Here is a 14,585-nt window from a genome sequence, read left to right as displayed (position 1 = left end):
GGTTGGTCTTCCTTTGATGGTGTCAGACAGTGGTTATTTTACTTTCATATATAACAAGCTGAAGGTTTTGTTTTCTTTTAGAGAAAATATTCACAGGAGATTATTCTAACATTCCACACAGTTTAAACACAACAATACCTCAACCCTGCAGAAATAATAAGTGTTTTGGTTCAGATCTTCAATGTCTGAGATGTTAGTGCTCTCTTATGGCTTGTGATTTGTATATATATATATATATATATATATATATATATATATATATATATATATATATATATATATATATATAAAAATTTAATATAGAAACAACCACAAGGGGGCACTCTGATCCAGAGCTGGATGACTACAAAAACAACCTCAGAATAATTCAAACTGAGTCAATGTCAAATGTCTTAGAGTGGTTGTCATCTGGTGCCTCCTATTAACACAGAAAGGTTTTTTTTTTCCTTTTTAAAGCTTTTCACCAGATTCACAAATATTTTTTTCAGTGGAAATCTGCCAGAAAGGATCAGGATTCTAGTGACTGCAGCTCTCCAACAGGATGATGTCGTCAGGCGATGCGTGGAGCTGAACGATCGTTGGTCAGGGTCCTTTTCAGCTTGACCCCCTTACGGATAGCCACCAGCATGTTTCCTTCATCTTGCTCGTCAGCATCCTCGCCCCCTCCCTGGTACTGCTGGACCGCCTGGCTGGGCAGGGGAAAGGTCGGAGGGTTGGTGGAGGCCTGGCCCCTCCAGGAAGTCGTAGGAAGGCTACCAGCTTCTGCTGGTTGTGCGAATGTTGGGGAATGCAAGCTCTCCTCTCCTCGTCCGATCTCCTCTGGAGTCCTGCTCCCATTGATTGTTCCTGACACGTCAGGCACCGTGGGGATTTTCACAGGAACCACCGGAGTACGAATAGGAATGGGTCCTCCGCCCACAGAGCCTGAGCGACGGGCGCAGGGTTTGGAGGAGGGCGTGCGGCGGATTGTGGCAACGCCAGGGGTGACAATAACTTGACCGTGACCTGCTGAAAGGAAAACAGAGGTAGGATGAGTCCTTCATAAAGGGTGCTCCAATCCTAAGGAGTGCTAGTGAACATCTGTGAGTTATTTGTACCAGTGGAAGCGGCAGTGTACGGCCCAGCAGGAGGATAGGATCCCGTGTGGACTGGTGTGGCAGGATGGTAGTTCCCCTGTCCAGGATAGGGAGGCTGCGTGCTGGGCATACCGGCTGTGGAGGCAGGACGCTTGGTCTGGAACATGCGTCTGTAGGACTGACCGATGTCACTGTTTCTGGGGATAGTGGAGGACTTGTCAAAGTCGGACGGCTGCTGCTGTTCCTGCTCAGGCTCCTGGTCTCCAGCCATAGAGAAGTAGTCATAATCTGAAACTGGAAGAGGTCAACATGTTGAGGTTACCTCCCTGATCATGATCAGTATGATACAAAAACTCCAGCCACAAACTGTTGTACTTTGTGATGGTATGGTGTCTTCAGAGCAGCAGGGTGTGTTGGTCTGAGTGCTGTAGCCGCTGGAGCACTGGATGGAGTCTCTGTTTGATCTCTGGGTGTCCAGCTCCAGACCCCTGGATAAGGCCAAGGCCAGTTCACTTTGGGCCTCTAGATCATCAGCCTGACACAGCCAGATATAATCCACATGTGGGGGAAAGTAAAAATCAAGACATTAGACTTTGAATGGATAAAGCCATGTGCAGTTTATTTTAGCTATTAAAGTAATTAAGCCCAATCAACTGAGGCCATTAACTGGGAACATTAATCGTTTACGTGCCGTTACTACAACACTGGTCTGCTGCAGGCGGATTTTGTTGTTCACTCACAGTTAGCAGATGGCATTGCATGCAAAACAATGTATGTGGATAAAAATCAACTGCTTGCATCCATCAGTTAATCATTTTTATAAAAACGTTCTATTGTGTTCAGTAACACAGTGGTTAGCGCGCACCACCCATGTACAGAGGCCCTACTCCTCGACTTGGTTGACCCGGGTTCGAATTCGGCTTGTGGTCCTTTGCCACATGTCTCTCCCCCTGTGTTATACATGTAACTGCTTTCCTGTCAGCCTACTTTCCAAAAACATGTAACTGCTTCAGGAATCAGAGTTTGCTAATTGGAAACATTTTAGATCTAATTTCAATCTGACAAAGAGTAAATTAAAAGAAAAACAAAAACAAAACAAAAGGAAACAAACAACAAAAATCAGTTAAGAAATTATTGTTTATAAACCATTTGTAGATTTTAATAATTAACTAGACCTGAAGAATCAGGAAATGAATTAAATAGAACCTGACTGACAACATGAAGTATGCTTAATCATCTTAAAACACAACACATCATGCCCTGATCACGTGAAATTAAAAAAAAGTACAATCAACTATAAAGTCATTTCTAAAGCTTTGGGTGCTGCAGCAAACCAGATTTGGTCAGTATTTAAAAACAGATGAACATTGGTTAACATTCCCAGTACCGCTCACTAACAAAAATTTCCTATAAGGTTCTGTCAAAAAAAACAAAAAAAAACTCCAATATGGTTGAATTAAAGACTGCAAAGGGGAGAAGGTTCAATGCTTTTCACTTTGATGTAAAAAACGGATTTTAAGATAAGGAGATTGATGCTGCAGATGGTGGATCATCCAGGCATTTGGCAAAGAGGGTTACTGTTAAACATGGAGTGAGGTTTGTTTACTCAAGTATCTAATAATCTTATTTTAAATTTTATTTAACAATCTGATAGAGTTAGGTTTGACCGCAAAACAAACAAACAATAAAATACCTTTTCACAGCACTTTGAATTAATTATAGAAATGACTTTTGGTGAAAGAAGGAATCTGAAGCTGACCTTCAGGATCCTGCTCTTCTCTTCCTGCTGGCTTGGTGTTTGTGTCTGAGCAGAGGGAGGTGCAGAGATCGATGTCTGGCCTGAAGGCATGCTGTTACTATTTATGCTGCCATTGTCAACCACAGCTGGACTTTCCTTGTCTTTCCTCCTCCTCAGAGTGTTGACCATTGGCTGGTCGTAAGGCCCTGGCTTCGCCCAGTCCTGCAAACAACCCTGTTTATCAATAATCTTCCACATTTCTGATTTTCAAAAACGTGTTCTCTAAAACTGCTGAGTAAACTAGGTGAACATGAGAACAAACTGTAGACAAGGAGGATGGAAAGCATGAGCTGATGACAGACCTTCCAGCTGGGGACTTTTGATGAAGGTACCATCGGAGAACCCAACGTGCAGTAGTTGGGATAGTCAGGCAGCAAGGCTGAGGCTGGGCGAGACCAGGAACGAGTGGGGCAGGAGGAGGAGGAGGGAGAGGGTGGAGGGAAGAATGGGAAGGCGGTGCCTGAAACTGGGCTCAAACTGCCCCCGTTGCTATGCAGGTGGGAGGGACTGGCTGGGCTGTAGTGGTCGAAACCGTTGGACAACTGGTGTTGGTGGGAGGATGCAAAGATGGTAACAGAGACAAATTAAAGGAAAAGAAACAAAACATGAAATAATGACAAAAAAAAACAGACAGAACTCAGGATAAATTATTAAAAGCAAAACAAACAAATCGATGCAGATGAACTAACATCAATATGGAGCAGAGTGAATGCTGAACTGATAAAACAAGACTGAAAGATGGTTGCAAAGTATTTCTAGTCTGTTTTCATATCTGTCAAGTTAAAACAACAAACTTCAATTTATTTTATAAGAAATGATGTGGCAGACTAAGGTGACTGTTAAAACTATATGCATTTTATTTATTCAATTCAAAGTGCCTGCAATAAGCTTTAAAGGACTTTAAATCAATAAATGGAGTCCAGGTGTGCTCTGCAGGTCTATAAGAGAAACTCAGTGGAAAAAGCAGCATCCAGGAGCAGACATGGTTGGCAAGCAGGGTTGGATTACCAAACATTTGCCTAGAAAATCTTTCAGATCGTTTTTTTTAGTTCTCTGTCTGAAAGGGTGAACCAACCAAGGCGTTTCAATTTAACATAAGGCTGAGCAAGAAGAAGAAACAGCCCAGTGGTCCATGGCCACACTGGAGGAGTATTATCACTAATGTGGCACTTATGAACGAGCAGAAAGAAGGAAACCATGAAAGGAAAACATCCTATTTGTATTTTGCTATGACCTATAGAGGGGAAAAAAGGTAGAAGAGCTCCGGCAAAACTAGAACACAGTTTAACTTTTTGGTCACCATAATTTTTGTTCAAACATATGAAAACTGAAACTACACAGTTTGCTCTGTGAAACATGGTGGTGGCAGCATAATGTTGTGGGATACTCTTCTTTAGCAGAAAGGGAAGAAAGTCATAGATGATGCGTGAAAAGAAAACTATTAAAGGCTATAAAAGCCTTTAGTGAAGATCTTCCAGCAGGAAAACGGACAGAGGTAGAACAGGATGGCTTAGATCACAGCGTTTTAAAATAAGGTCAATAAAAAGCTAGACTTTGAAATTCAACTCCACAGATCCTTTCTATTCCTAATGACTGGGCTTAAAGCATTTATTAATAAAAATTTATCAATGTTTTCTCTGAACTCTACAAAGAAGTGCTGAAAAAGAAAAAAGGTGCATCAGTGACTGCAGTGAAATGCAGTTTTATAATGTATAAAGAAAGATAGGATGAAAATGCAACATTTAACAATGAAGTTTGTTTTTTTAACCTGAGAGAATCTGAAAAATATATTTCACCTTTTGCCAGCCTCCATTTCCCTCAACTGAATTAAAGCCGATTCTCATTATGCCCAGGTTTGTGGTTTTTGTTACATTGTGAGGTTTTGTCACCTTGTGAGTAGCACTCTGAAGCGAAGTGGCAGAGAGAGAGCAGGCATTGCTGCAGTCACCATCAAGCTGCCCAGTCTCTGACGTCTCAGAGGAGCTGGAAGTGGGACAAGGCTGGGGCGGAGAGGACAAGGAGCAGCAGGCAGGAAGTGGAGCGAGCAGGTTGGACAGACAAACAGGCATGGATGGGAAAACAGCGTTAAAGCAAAGACATATAGATGGTGCAGGCACAGGGGAGTCTGTTTGGTGGTTTTAGCAACGTCTCCACAGGTTAGTAAGGAAGAAAAAGACCAGATAACACTAGGAGCAGAGTTATATCAGCAGTAGATGCACGGCCTTCAAAGAAGCTTTGTTAAAGTTCCTTCAGAAAGTTAAAGCCTCTGATACTGTAAGTTCACATGGTGAGCAAACATGAGGCGTGATTCCCAGGGCTGTACTGTATGTGGGTCAGGCTCCGTGCTGCCAAACCACCTTCAGTGAATTATAAAAACTTGGAGTCCGGCTAAACCAGTGTGTTCTGGGCTGAGGAACTCTGGTTGCTGGCAAACGACACAACGTTGACTAAAGCAGCTGCTCTCACGGTCGGCTGCAAGCCTCAAAGCTGGCACGAACAATCCCCTGGACTCAATCGCTCGTTATCATCTCACAACTTTTGTAAAATGGTCAGACGGAGCCGAGTGCGGCCCGCTGATGGAGACCTACTCTTAATGCATGTAAGACGTACAGGCAACATATAATTTAACTATGATTCATTTAATGAAAATAAAGCAGAAAGTATTCTGAGGCCTTTAAGTTTAGCCAAACCAAAATCTGTCACAGCGGTGGTTTTTTTTATAGCAGGATGACTCTGACCTGTTTTACCCTGGGCTAGAAAGGAAGTAGCCTAATTTCCTGCATATTTATGCTACAGTAATAGCACTGAAATGACTTCACATGCTTACCACAGCCACAAAACTGTCTGTCTTAAGGAGACTTACTCTCAGCAGGGAGCTCTATTGAAAACAGGAATAAATATGAGTATCTCTGTTCCCTCTCTTACCTTTGTTTCAGCTGGCATCGGTGAAGACGATTTGGAAGAAGCATTTTGGTCCTGCGATGAAGAAATGAAGCCAGAGTCGTGGGAAGAGATGCTAGAGAGCCGAGCCGGGGCCTGCAGGGGTAACGTGGAGCTGCGGTATCGATGGCAGGGATGATGATGGTGAAAGAGGTGATGTGAGGAAGAGGAGGAAGAAGAGGAGGAAGGAGAGTGAGAGTGAGAGCCACCGGAACCCCTGGAGTCACTACTGTTAACGCTGTTTAGACTACTGTGAAAGGGGGCGGGAGGGATGGCACAACGGGAGGACCAGCGGGAGAGGTTTAGCAGCGACGTGAAGAGTTAAAGACAATTGAGGCATCCAAAAGACAGGAGTTCAGGAGGAAGGGTTGGATAAAGAGGACCACAGTGGAGAGATAAAGCGCAGAGGATAACGGGGGATGTGGAGGAGACAGGGTGGGAAACGATTAACACGACACGATGCAGCAAGCAGTAACTGATCCAATCTAACTCATAAAAATACAGATGGTAAACCTTTAGCAATTACATAAAAATACAAAAGAACCAAATAAATTCTGATTATTTCAATTTAGACTACACAAATCACTGCGAATAATAAGCAAGAAATATTCCCAATCCCAATCAACAAATCGCAAAGATTGATGAACATTTTAATGAGAATGCTCTGTTTTTGTTCTGTTACAATGTTTTTTTTTTGTTAAACTTGTCCAAATATGTGACATTTAAAATTGGACAATGATGACAAAATACACAACTTAGTTTTACTTTTTAGAATAGATAAAAAAACCCCAAAGGTAATTTGGACAGAACAAAAAATTAGCTTACATTCACTTTTCATTAAAAAGCTGAAAACAGACTGTCTATTGTGTCTATCGTCAAATTCAAAATGTCACATATAAAGTGAGATATTATATCAAAAAACAAAACACATTCTTTTTTAATCAATCACCTTCAAATAAATATCAATACTAACCAATCTAGTTTTAAAATTCCCTTCAAACCAAAGAATTCATTGTAGAAAATGTTAACAGAATAGATGGAGATCCAAAGAAAAACCCACCAGGTAGATCTCTGACTTTAAACAGAACAGTTCTGGTTGGAAACCATTAGAGAAAGTCAAAGTCTGAACAGCTAAAAAAAAACTGAAAGCCCTCTGAATCGTAAAAACTTTATCATCACAGTGTGATAAACCTAATTTATGTTTGTTAAACTTCACTGTATGAAAAGATTTGTGGTCAAAAGTTGTTTCTCCAGCTCATCTTGGCCACTAGATGTCAGCCACGGTTTGGATTTTAAAGGCTGTTCAAATTTCTGATTTAAAACTAAATGATCCCAGATATATTATTGGTACAAATTTGTACCTATGAGATAAGAGATAAGGATCAAAGCTGCGTGAGCTTACCTGCACATGCTAGATTTTCTGGACATGGTAGTACTGGGAGAAGAAGGAGGCGTTTGATACGACCAACCATAGTCTGAGCCCTTCAGGTCTGAGATCACCTTAAAGAAGTAGGTATAAAAGGAGAATATTAATAGTAAGGCAAAATCCAATAATGTTTGTTACAGGGCTGTAAAAAAACACAAACTGACCAATAATTCATCATTTTGGAGTGTTTTAAGTTTTTTTTTTTTTCTCCATACCTGTTCACTAGCAGGGGGAAGCTTGTTTGGGTCAGAGGTCAAGGCCCTGAGGTCCTCAGAGATGGTCTGGAGGTGGGTAACTTCTGCCAACATGGAGGTCTCTTCATCCTAAAAGCATCAAAGCACATGCTAAGTAGAAAACCCATAAACAGATTTGTATACAGTAATGCAACATGAATGAAAAAACAAAACAATGATCCTCTTTTTTTTGACTCACCACTACAGGCTGCAGCAAAGCCACAAAAAAGCAAAACCTTTGTCTCTCCTCAATCAGAGCCTTCCTCAAAGCTTGTTTCTCTGTTTCTTCCAGGAGGATGTATTTATCGCTCACATCCTGCATGGCACTGCTCAGCTGGGGCTGGAAGTCACCGCGGCCTTCAGGAACAAACACAAACATGACGTTTATTTCATATGGAAGGTGTTAAACCAATTAAACAGCAACACGTTTCACCATGGTTCAAACAATAAGGTTATCATTCAACATGCACTGAATATGGAAAGGTATATAACTTTTTGGATTTCACCTCAGCCTCTCTTTGCTCTTGTTCAAGAGGTAAAAGAGATCATCTTCTTTAGACAAATCTGTTGTCTGTAGATTATTATAACAATTTATTCAAAGGTTGCAGCTTTTTTTTTTTTTTTGCATTTTTAAACTCCTCTTCATGTCAAGCATTAATATTACTGAAAGTTTCTAGAAAGACTTTAACCTACCCAGAAAGCAAAGTAGCAACAAACCCATCTGGCTCACCAGCTGTCTATATCAGAGTTTTAACAATAAATATGCAAATCCATAGGACATTTAGAACTCCAAGGTTATCTCCTCGCTCAGCCTTGCCTGTCGTTTTGCTTTGCTGCTCAGCAGAAATGTGTGTGTGTCTAATTTGTAACTGTTTGTGTGTACGGTTATGGTTTGTAGACAGGATGCCCTGAAGCCAAATCGGGACCTCTTGAGTTTCTTCAAGGAGGCAGGAAGGTTGGTGACTGCCCGTGACCGTATGATGCACTGCGGGCCTCCGAGGCATTATCTAACCACTAGAGATAAGGTTACACGAAAACATGTTTTGACTTTAATATATCAAGGACTGTGGTCTCTATCCGCTCATATGTCTGTCTTGGGATAACAAACTGCTTTCTTTTCTGGACGTTGGTTGTAATTTCCTTCATGTGAGATGAACATGATAAATAAACAAAAAGGAAGTTGGATATGAGTGGGGTTTACTCTATATGCATGCAATGTTGTAAAAAAAACAAAAAAAACAAAACAAGTAGTAATGGCCCCCTTACCGCTTCCTTCTGGTTTTGAAAAAAAATCCCAGCAGTGTTTTGGAATAAGAAAACTTGGAATACGGTATTTATATTTCTAAAGCATAGAGGTGGAAGTGTCATGGTCTGGGACTACTTTGCTGTTTAAAAACCTGGACACAATGCTTTAACTGATGGAATTATCCTCAGTGGTTAAACCTGAAGCTGAATGCTTGGCCATCAGCTCATGGCTTTTTAGCTCAAAGAAACGTTGCTAATGCTGAGGAGGTCAATAACCCAGAGCACATCAAGTCCACCTCAGAATGGCTTGGAAAAGAAATGCTTTGAGTGGCCAAGTCAAAGTCCATAGCTAAATCTAACAGAGGAACCATAGCTAAACCAAGTTGAATCTTCAAGAGGTAAATATCATACTTTTACTACAAAGTGACATGTTTATGTGGTGAGCTTCAGGCTTTCTGAGTTTTGTATGAAATATCTGAAAAACAATCTTTAAAAATAAGATATTTCAGGGAGCATATACTTTTTTTTTATTGCTATCCAACAAATCAATGTAAGATAAGGATTTAATAAAATGTAAATAAAAATCTGAAGCCTTCCACAACAATTTTGCAAAAGCTAACTACAAACATGTAGATGTTTCACATGACTGTAAAAGTGCTTACAGCTACTTGCATGCATAAATATGTATGCTAACTACAACTACAACTGCGACCTTTGTGTGCCGGGGTGCAGTCAGATGAGCATACCCCGTAAGACCAGCATACCCATAGTCAATACGCATGCGCAAAATTTCAGATTTGCGTTTATCCCTTTAGTTTTGTATGAAAAATAAACTTTAAACTACCTCAACGGGAATCTATCCCGTTAGTCATGAACAAAAAAAACAAAAAAACATTTAAGATGAGATCAATAAAGACCAAAAAGTAATAAAAATGTATTTTTTTTGCACATGACTAAAGGGATAAGCACCCGTTGAGGTAGTTTAAAGTTAATTTTTCATACAAAACTAAAGGGATAACCTAAAGGGATAAATGGGTATTGACTATGGGTATGCTGGTCTGACTGGGTATGCTCATCGGACAGAACAGCGGGAAACCCACAAAAAGCGCTTTACCGCCACCTAAAGGGCTGGGGTAAAAACGGCACAGTCTTAATCTAATATAAATTTAATGTGACAGAAGTTGAGTGCCTCTGTAAATTGAATATAAGAGTTAATTTCCCTTATTCTTATGCTAACATGAGTTAAGCAAGAATTTTGGACAGCAGTAAACTGGTTGTAATCTTACTGGAAAAAACAAACTTCTGCATTTTTTTTTTTTTTTGTCCAAAATTGATCCAAAATGAACTTTCTTTTTAAGGGTATGACTGAATCTGAACAGGCCTCACTTATTAGTCCGTTTTCCACAGCAGGACCTTGCTTGTCATCATTGTACCTGCAGGCAAAACCTTTTTCCATCCGGTTGCCTTGGACATTATTTATAATTTGACACCTCAAATACTCCTGTAATCACTAATTATAAACATCTCTATCATTACTGTAATGTAATGTGAAAACCATCTGTGATTAGGATCTATAAAGTATAGTTTCCAACAGCTGAAGCTACAGAAAGCAAATTAGCTGCTTTAATGCATTTTGCATGTCAAGACAACACATAAGCGCTGCAGAAGGCAGGCTTGACTTTAAAGTTCAGGCAAAGTTGAGAAGGAAATGTAAGCCTTATGTTTAAAAAAGTTGGCCTGAGCTGACTTTAATAGAGAAGAAACACTCTTCCATCCTAAAGGAAAAGAAGCTGTGATGTCTCATTGGCACATGTTCCATTTAGAGATTTGTTTTTCATAACTCATTTAATGTGGCAGTGGCAATCAGCTTTCTTGACATAACCAAAATGGTCTTGGAAAAGCAGAGCCTTAAGTTGAGGAACATTGCCTAAGACAGATAGAGCAGCCTGGGAAATCTTCCATTTACAGGTCAATGATGAATCCATTAAAATGACATAGAACAGCTCCAGAAGTTTCTGTGTTGACGATTTTAACTTTGCCAACTTCTTCTTCTACAGTTTTAAAGCCAATATTTTGTCATTGGAGATTCTCTAAACTCTTTGTGTCCCAAAACTGGAACATTTCATATTCCCTTTGAACAATTACTTCTGATTTGAAGTAATTTTCTGTAATCTGCTTTTAGCCTACTGTAATGAAATAGTTATATGTATCAGATAAACCTTGTCCGACAGCTGGCGGGTCATTTCAGTTAACTTATGCATCACCAATTCACAGCACATATAATCTTTACATGATTTACAGATCCCTTTTAAAAGAATACAGACTGATTTAAGGTTTGCTATACAAGGAAACTCTTTTACCTCAGTTTAATCAGAGGTAATCTGGTTTGGTGGCAGGTTCTAAACTGTCATATTTAGGGATGAAAAAGGGATTAAAAGAAATTAAAATAGATCTTTATGAAATTAAATATGTTATCTGGGTTTTTTTTTAAATCATCCATCATGCTTGTAATTTGTCACCATCCTTTGTTTAGGGCCCAAAATGACAGCAGGGATGAAATTCCAACATACAGGTTAAAAAAGGGGGAAACTACTCCACAAAGCGGCCAACTGTCCTCGACCTGCTTTGAACTACAATCCAACAAACTAGACTGAAGATTAAGGACCTTCACAGGCTATGTTGCTGCCATTTTCAGTAAAAAACAAACAAACAAAAACACCCACAACTGATAAAAAAAACAAGAAAATATAAGCTCAGATTCTATACAGTTAACTTTTGGATAGACTTTGAATAAGTCAATTAATCAAATTTATAACTTTAAAATGGCCTGCCATAAAGATAAAAAAAACACAAATATTGGTTCTGTCCATAAGAACAGTCTTTAGAACATGGTACCAAAAAAGCTGTTAACGTTATTATATCTTATTAAGGTGACTGTTAGTTATTAAATGTGTTTATTTTTCACCCTAGATCCAGAATAATATTCACACCCAACACTGTACAATAGGAGTGTCCATTAAAGGGGAACGCCGCTTTTTTTTTACATTGGCCCCTTGATTTTATGTTATTACATCATGTTCTACTCACCCATGTTTTGTGTCATTTGGAGCTGTTTCAAAGATATTCGGTTTTGTAATCCAAGTAAAAACAATGCGGCGCGTGTATGACGTCATCCGCGTGCGCCGGCTACCAATCATTCATCCTATCCGCTGAACTGCTGCTAGTTTTACTCAAATGCCTGATGTCTAGTGCTACTACCACAGATGATCTCGCTCTCCAAATGGAATTGACCGATTCAGATCAGCTAGCCGAATGCATAGAAGGGGTGGAGCGTAGCTGCCTGTGGCCCGGGCTGCTTGTCACAACTCCAGTCCGGTATGTGGATGATGTCATACACGCGCCGCTGTGTTTAAAAAAAATATAAATATGAAAAATATAACCGCGGATGTCTGGGGGCAGTCATTCGCCTACATGTTATGAATGCTGGTGTACCATAAAGAATAAATTATGAACAGATTAGTTGTTCAAGTCGTGTCCCATAGGAAGACGTTACTTGGATATAACCTAACCGAATATCTTCAGAACAGCTCCAAATGACACAAATCTCATATGGGTGAATAGAACATGATGTAATAACGTAAAATCAAGGGACAAAATGTAAAAAAAAAAAAAAAAATGTGTCCCTCTTTAACTATAGGCACAGCCACTCAGACTTTTCAGATTTGAAGCATTTCTCTACAGGATTGACCAGCTTTGAGTGATTTGACTAGAGGGGTGGAACTGTCCCTCATTCTTCACACATGTAGAAACATGTGCAGAGACAAATGGGATTAACTGCTCCATCTTTCACATGGCCATTGATTAAATTAGACTGTAATTTTAGACTTTTTCTAAGTGCTGCTGGGCTTTTGGGTCAGGAAAAAAACACTCTCATGAGACTGATAGGAAAACATCAGATCTTGTCTGGAAGGACAGATAGTACGTTATCCTCTCGAGGGAACAAATGTTTCTCTTTTAAATCATATGCATAAACATATACATTAAATTTTATTAAATCTGATTATCGCAAATAACAACTAAAACACGGCTTGGTTAAAAAAAATGGGTTCAAGTATCTACGATTAGATCAACAAGGCTAAAGATTAGGGTGATGACAATAAGGCCTTTCCACCTGAAAGGCTTAGACCTCTTAACTAAAGAAAAGCAGTCAAAAGAAAACAGTTTAAAAAAAAAAGAAGCTTGAAGCTTGTTAGGAATTACAAAAAGGGTTGGACTATTGAATGCAAATCCATTATTTTCCACTGATTATTGATGAGGATATACAGTTTTTTCAAGCTATTTTTAACAAAATAAAAATCACTTCTTTACTGCAAAAGGAATATTTATTTAATTTTAATAAATCTTTTCATCTGCTAAGGGCTTCATGTTTTTGATGTCTTCCATTGTACATAAATTGGAAACAGTGGCTGAACTGATTAAATAAGGATAATAAGCAGATTTTTCCCCATTACCAACTGTTCTCATTTAACTTGAAGGTTTGATTCTCTAGCAACACATAAAACAGCATCAGTTGCTGTAGTTACACTGTCAAATATGCAGATACAGAGAGAAGACTGAGAGCTGTTCCCCCTCAGGTGAATATTACTGCAGTAACTCAAGCTGCTGGCTCCAGGTGCAGCAGCATTCAAAGGCTGAGCTCTTTGAGATGAGGCATAGCACTACCCTCAGAGTGGAAGCGTAAAAAATAATAAGATAAAATATGCCGTCTAGTGTTGCCTTTAGTCAAAAGGCCCAAGCTCTAAGCTCTCGGCTGCTGAAAAGCTTTGACATAAAGGCTAATCAAGCTGAACATACCAAGTCAAAGATGTCATCTTTAACAGAGTCCAGAAGGTTTGCAAAAGCTTAGACATCCGAAAGCAAAGATTTTCTTCTAGTTTCTATGTCATAAAATGTCTATTCATGCTTCCTGCACAATTTTAAAAGTCAAAATCTCATATTTGAATATAAAGAAATACTTTTAGTTTCCAGGGTTTGCACCAACAGGTAGAGGCATAAATGGTTGATGGAGGGGGAAAGGTAGGACTCAACTTTTAGTCAGTAGTGTTAGGATAATTATCATTGATGATGTGTGAGTTTATTATACCTTAATATTAGCTGCCTTTTGCGTGTCAGAACTGATGTTTTCCCCAGCAGTTTATCTAATTATGGCAGTTCCTCAGTCCGGCTATATACAGTTATAATCTTCATTTTGTACGTGGCAAATATTTGGGAATGGAATGAGAGCGGTGTCTAAGAACAAAGTGTAATATTTTGATAAGGCTGGAGCCATGGATGTCTCCTCATCTGCAAACGTGTTTTATGTGACGATGTGATGATATGGTACACTGAAGTATAAAATGCTTCTCTACCTGTTTGTTGGGGCCACTTTCTGAGAGGTGAGCCTGATCAGCTGCCTTCTGTAACCCTAAGCAATTTCTCTGATCTGAGTAAGATTACAAGTTCTATCAAAATCTGTCATCATGTCTCATGGTTATTTAATACATAATGCAGTGTTATTTTAAGAGTTTGTCCCGAGTGATTTGTTTTTGGGAAAAGTTCCAGAGAGAGAATAAGCTTCAAGGTGTAGACACAGATCCAATCTTTAACAGTAAGATGAGAAGTAAAAATAGGAAACAAAAATGTATTATGTACTCCTATTTTCTTTCTAGCACATATCAGCTTAGCAGGCCACTACGCTCATATTTGTCCTCGCTACGCTCAAGTTCAGGATACTACGCTGATGTTATATGAGCATATCCGTTCTCTGACTGACATCTGCGCTCCGTCGACCAGGACTCTGTCCGGTATATATTTCGGCACAAAACGCT

At 39.5% G+C, this 14,585-nt stretch overlaps 1 protein-coding gene across 5 annotated transcripts in view; it reads right to left on the bottom strand.

The window, feature by feature from the left end:
• Positions 1–275: 275 nt before the first annotated feature.
• The window catches only part of LOC107090495 (metastasis suppressor protein 1-like), a 51,101-nt gene continuing 36,791 nt past the window's right edge, over positions 276–14,585 (bottom strand). For 2 of the 5 annotated variants that reach the window (XM_015383902.1, XM_015383907.1), the window contains 10 exons: positions 7,673–7,830; positions 7,456–7,563; positions 7,217–7,314; positions 5,800–6,064; positions 4,764–4,874; positions 3,177–3,416; positions 2,836–3,036; positions 1,452–1,611; positions 1,098–1,370; positions 276–1,008 (listed from right to left, as the gene is read on the bottom strand). In XM_015383902.1, coding sequence (XP_015239388.1) covers positions 551–1,008; positions 1,098–1,370; positions 1,452–1,611; positions 2,836–3,036; positions 3,177–3,416; positions 4,764–4,874; positions 5,800–6,064; positions 7,217–7,314; positions 7,456–7,563; positions 7,673–7,830 — 2,072 coding nt within the window. In that variant the 3' untranslated portion in view covers positions 276–550. The remainder of the gene's footprint in view (positions 1,009–1,097; positions 1,371–1,451; positions 1,612–2,835; positions 3,037–3,176; positions 3,417–4,763; positions 4,875–5,799; positions 6,065–7,216; positions 7,315–7,455; positions 7,564–7,672; positions 7,831–14,585) is intronic. The other 3 variants (XM_015383903.1, XM_015383906.1, XM_015383904.1) reach the window with 3 other exon arrangements.

The sequence above is a fragment of the Cyprinodon variegatus genome, unplaced genomic scaffold (assembly GCF_000732505.1).
Source record: "Cyprinodon variegatus isolate N-32 unplaced genomic scaffold, C_variegatus-1.0 Scaffold297, whole genome shotgun sequence".
Taxonomy (NCBI): Eukaryota; Metazoa; Chordata; class Actinopteri; order Cyprinodontiformes; family Cyprinodontidae; genus Cyprinodon; species Cyprinodon variegatus.
This window is presented reverse-complemented; position numbering and strand designations above follow the sequence as displayed.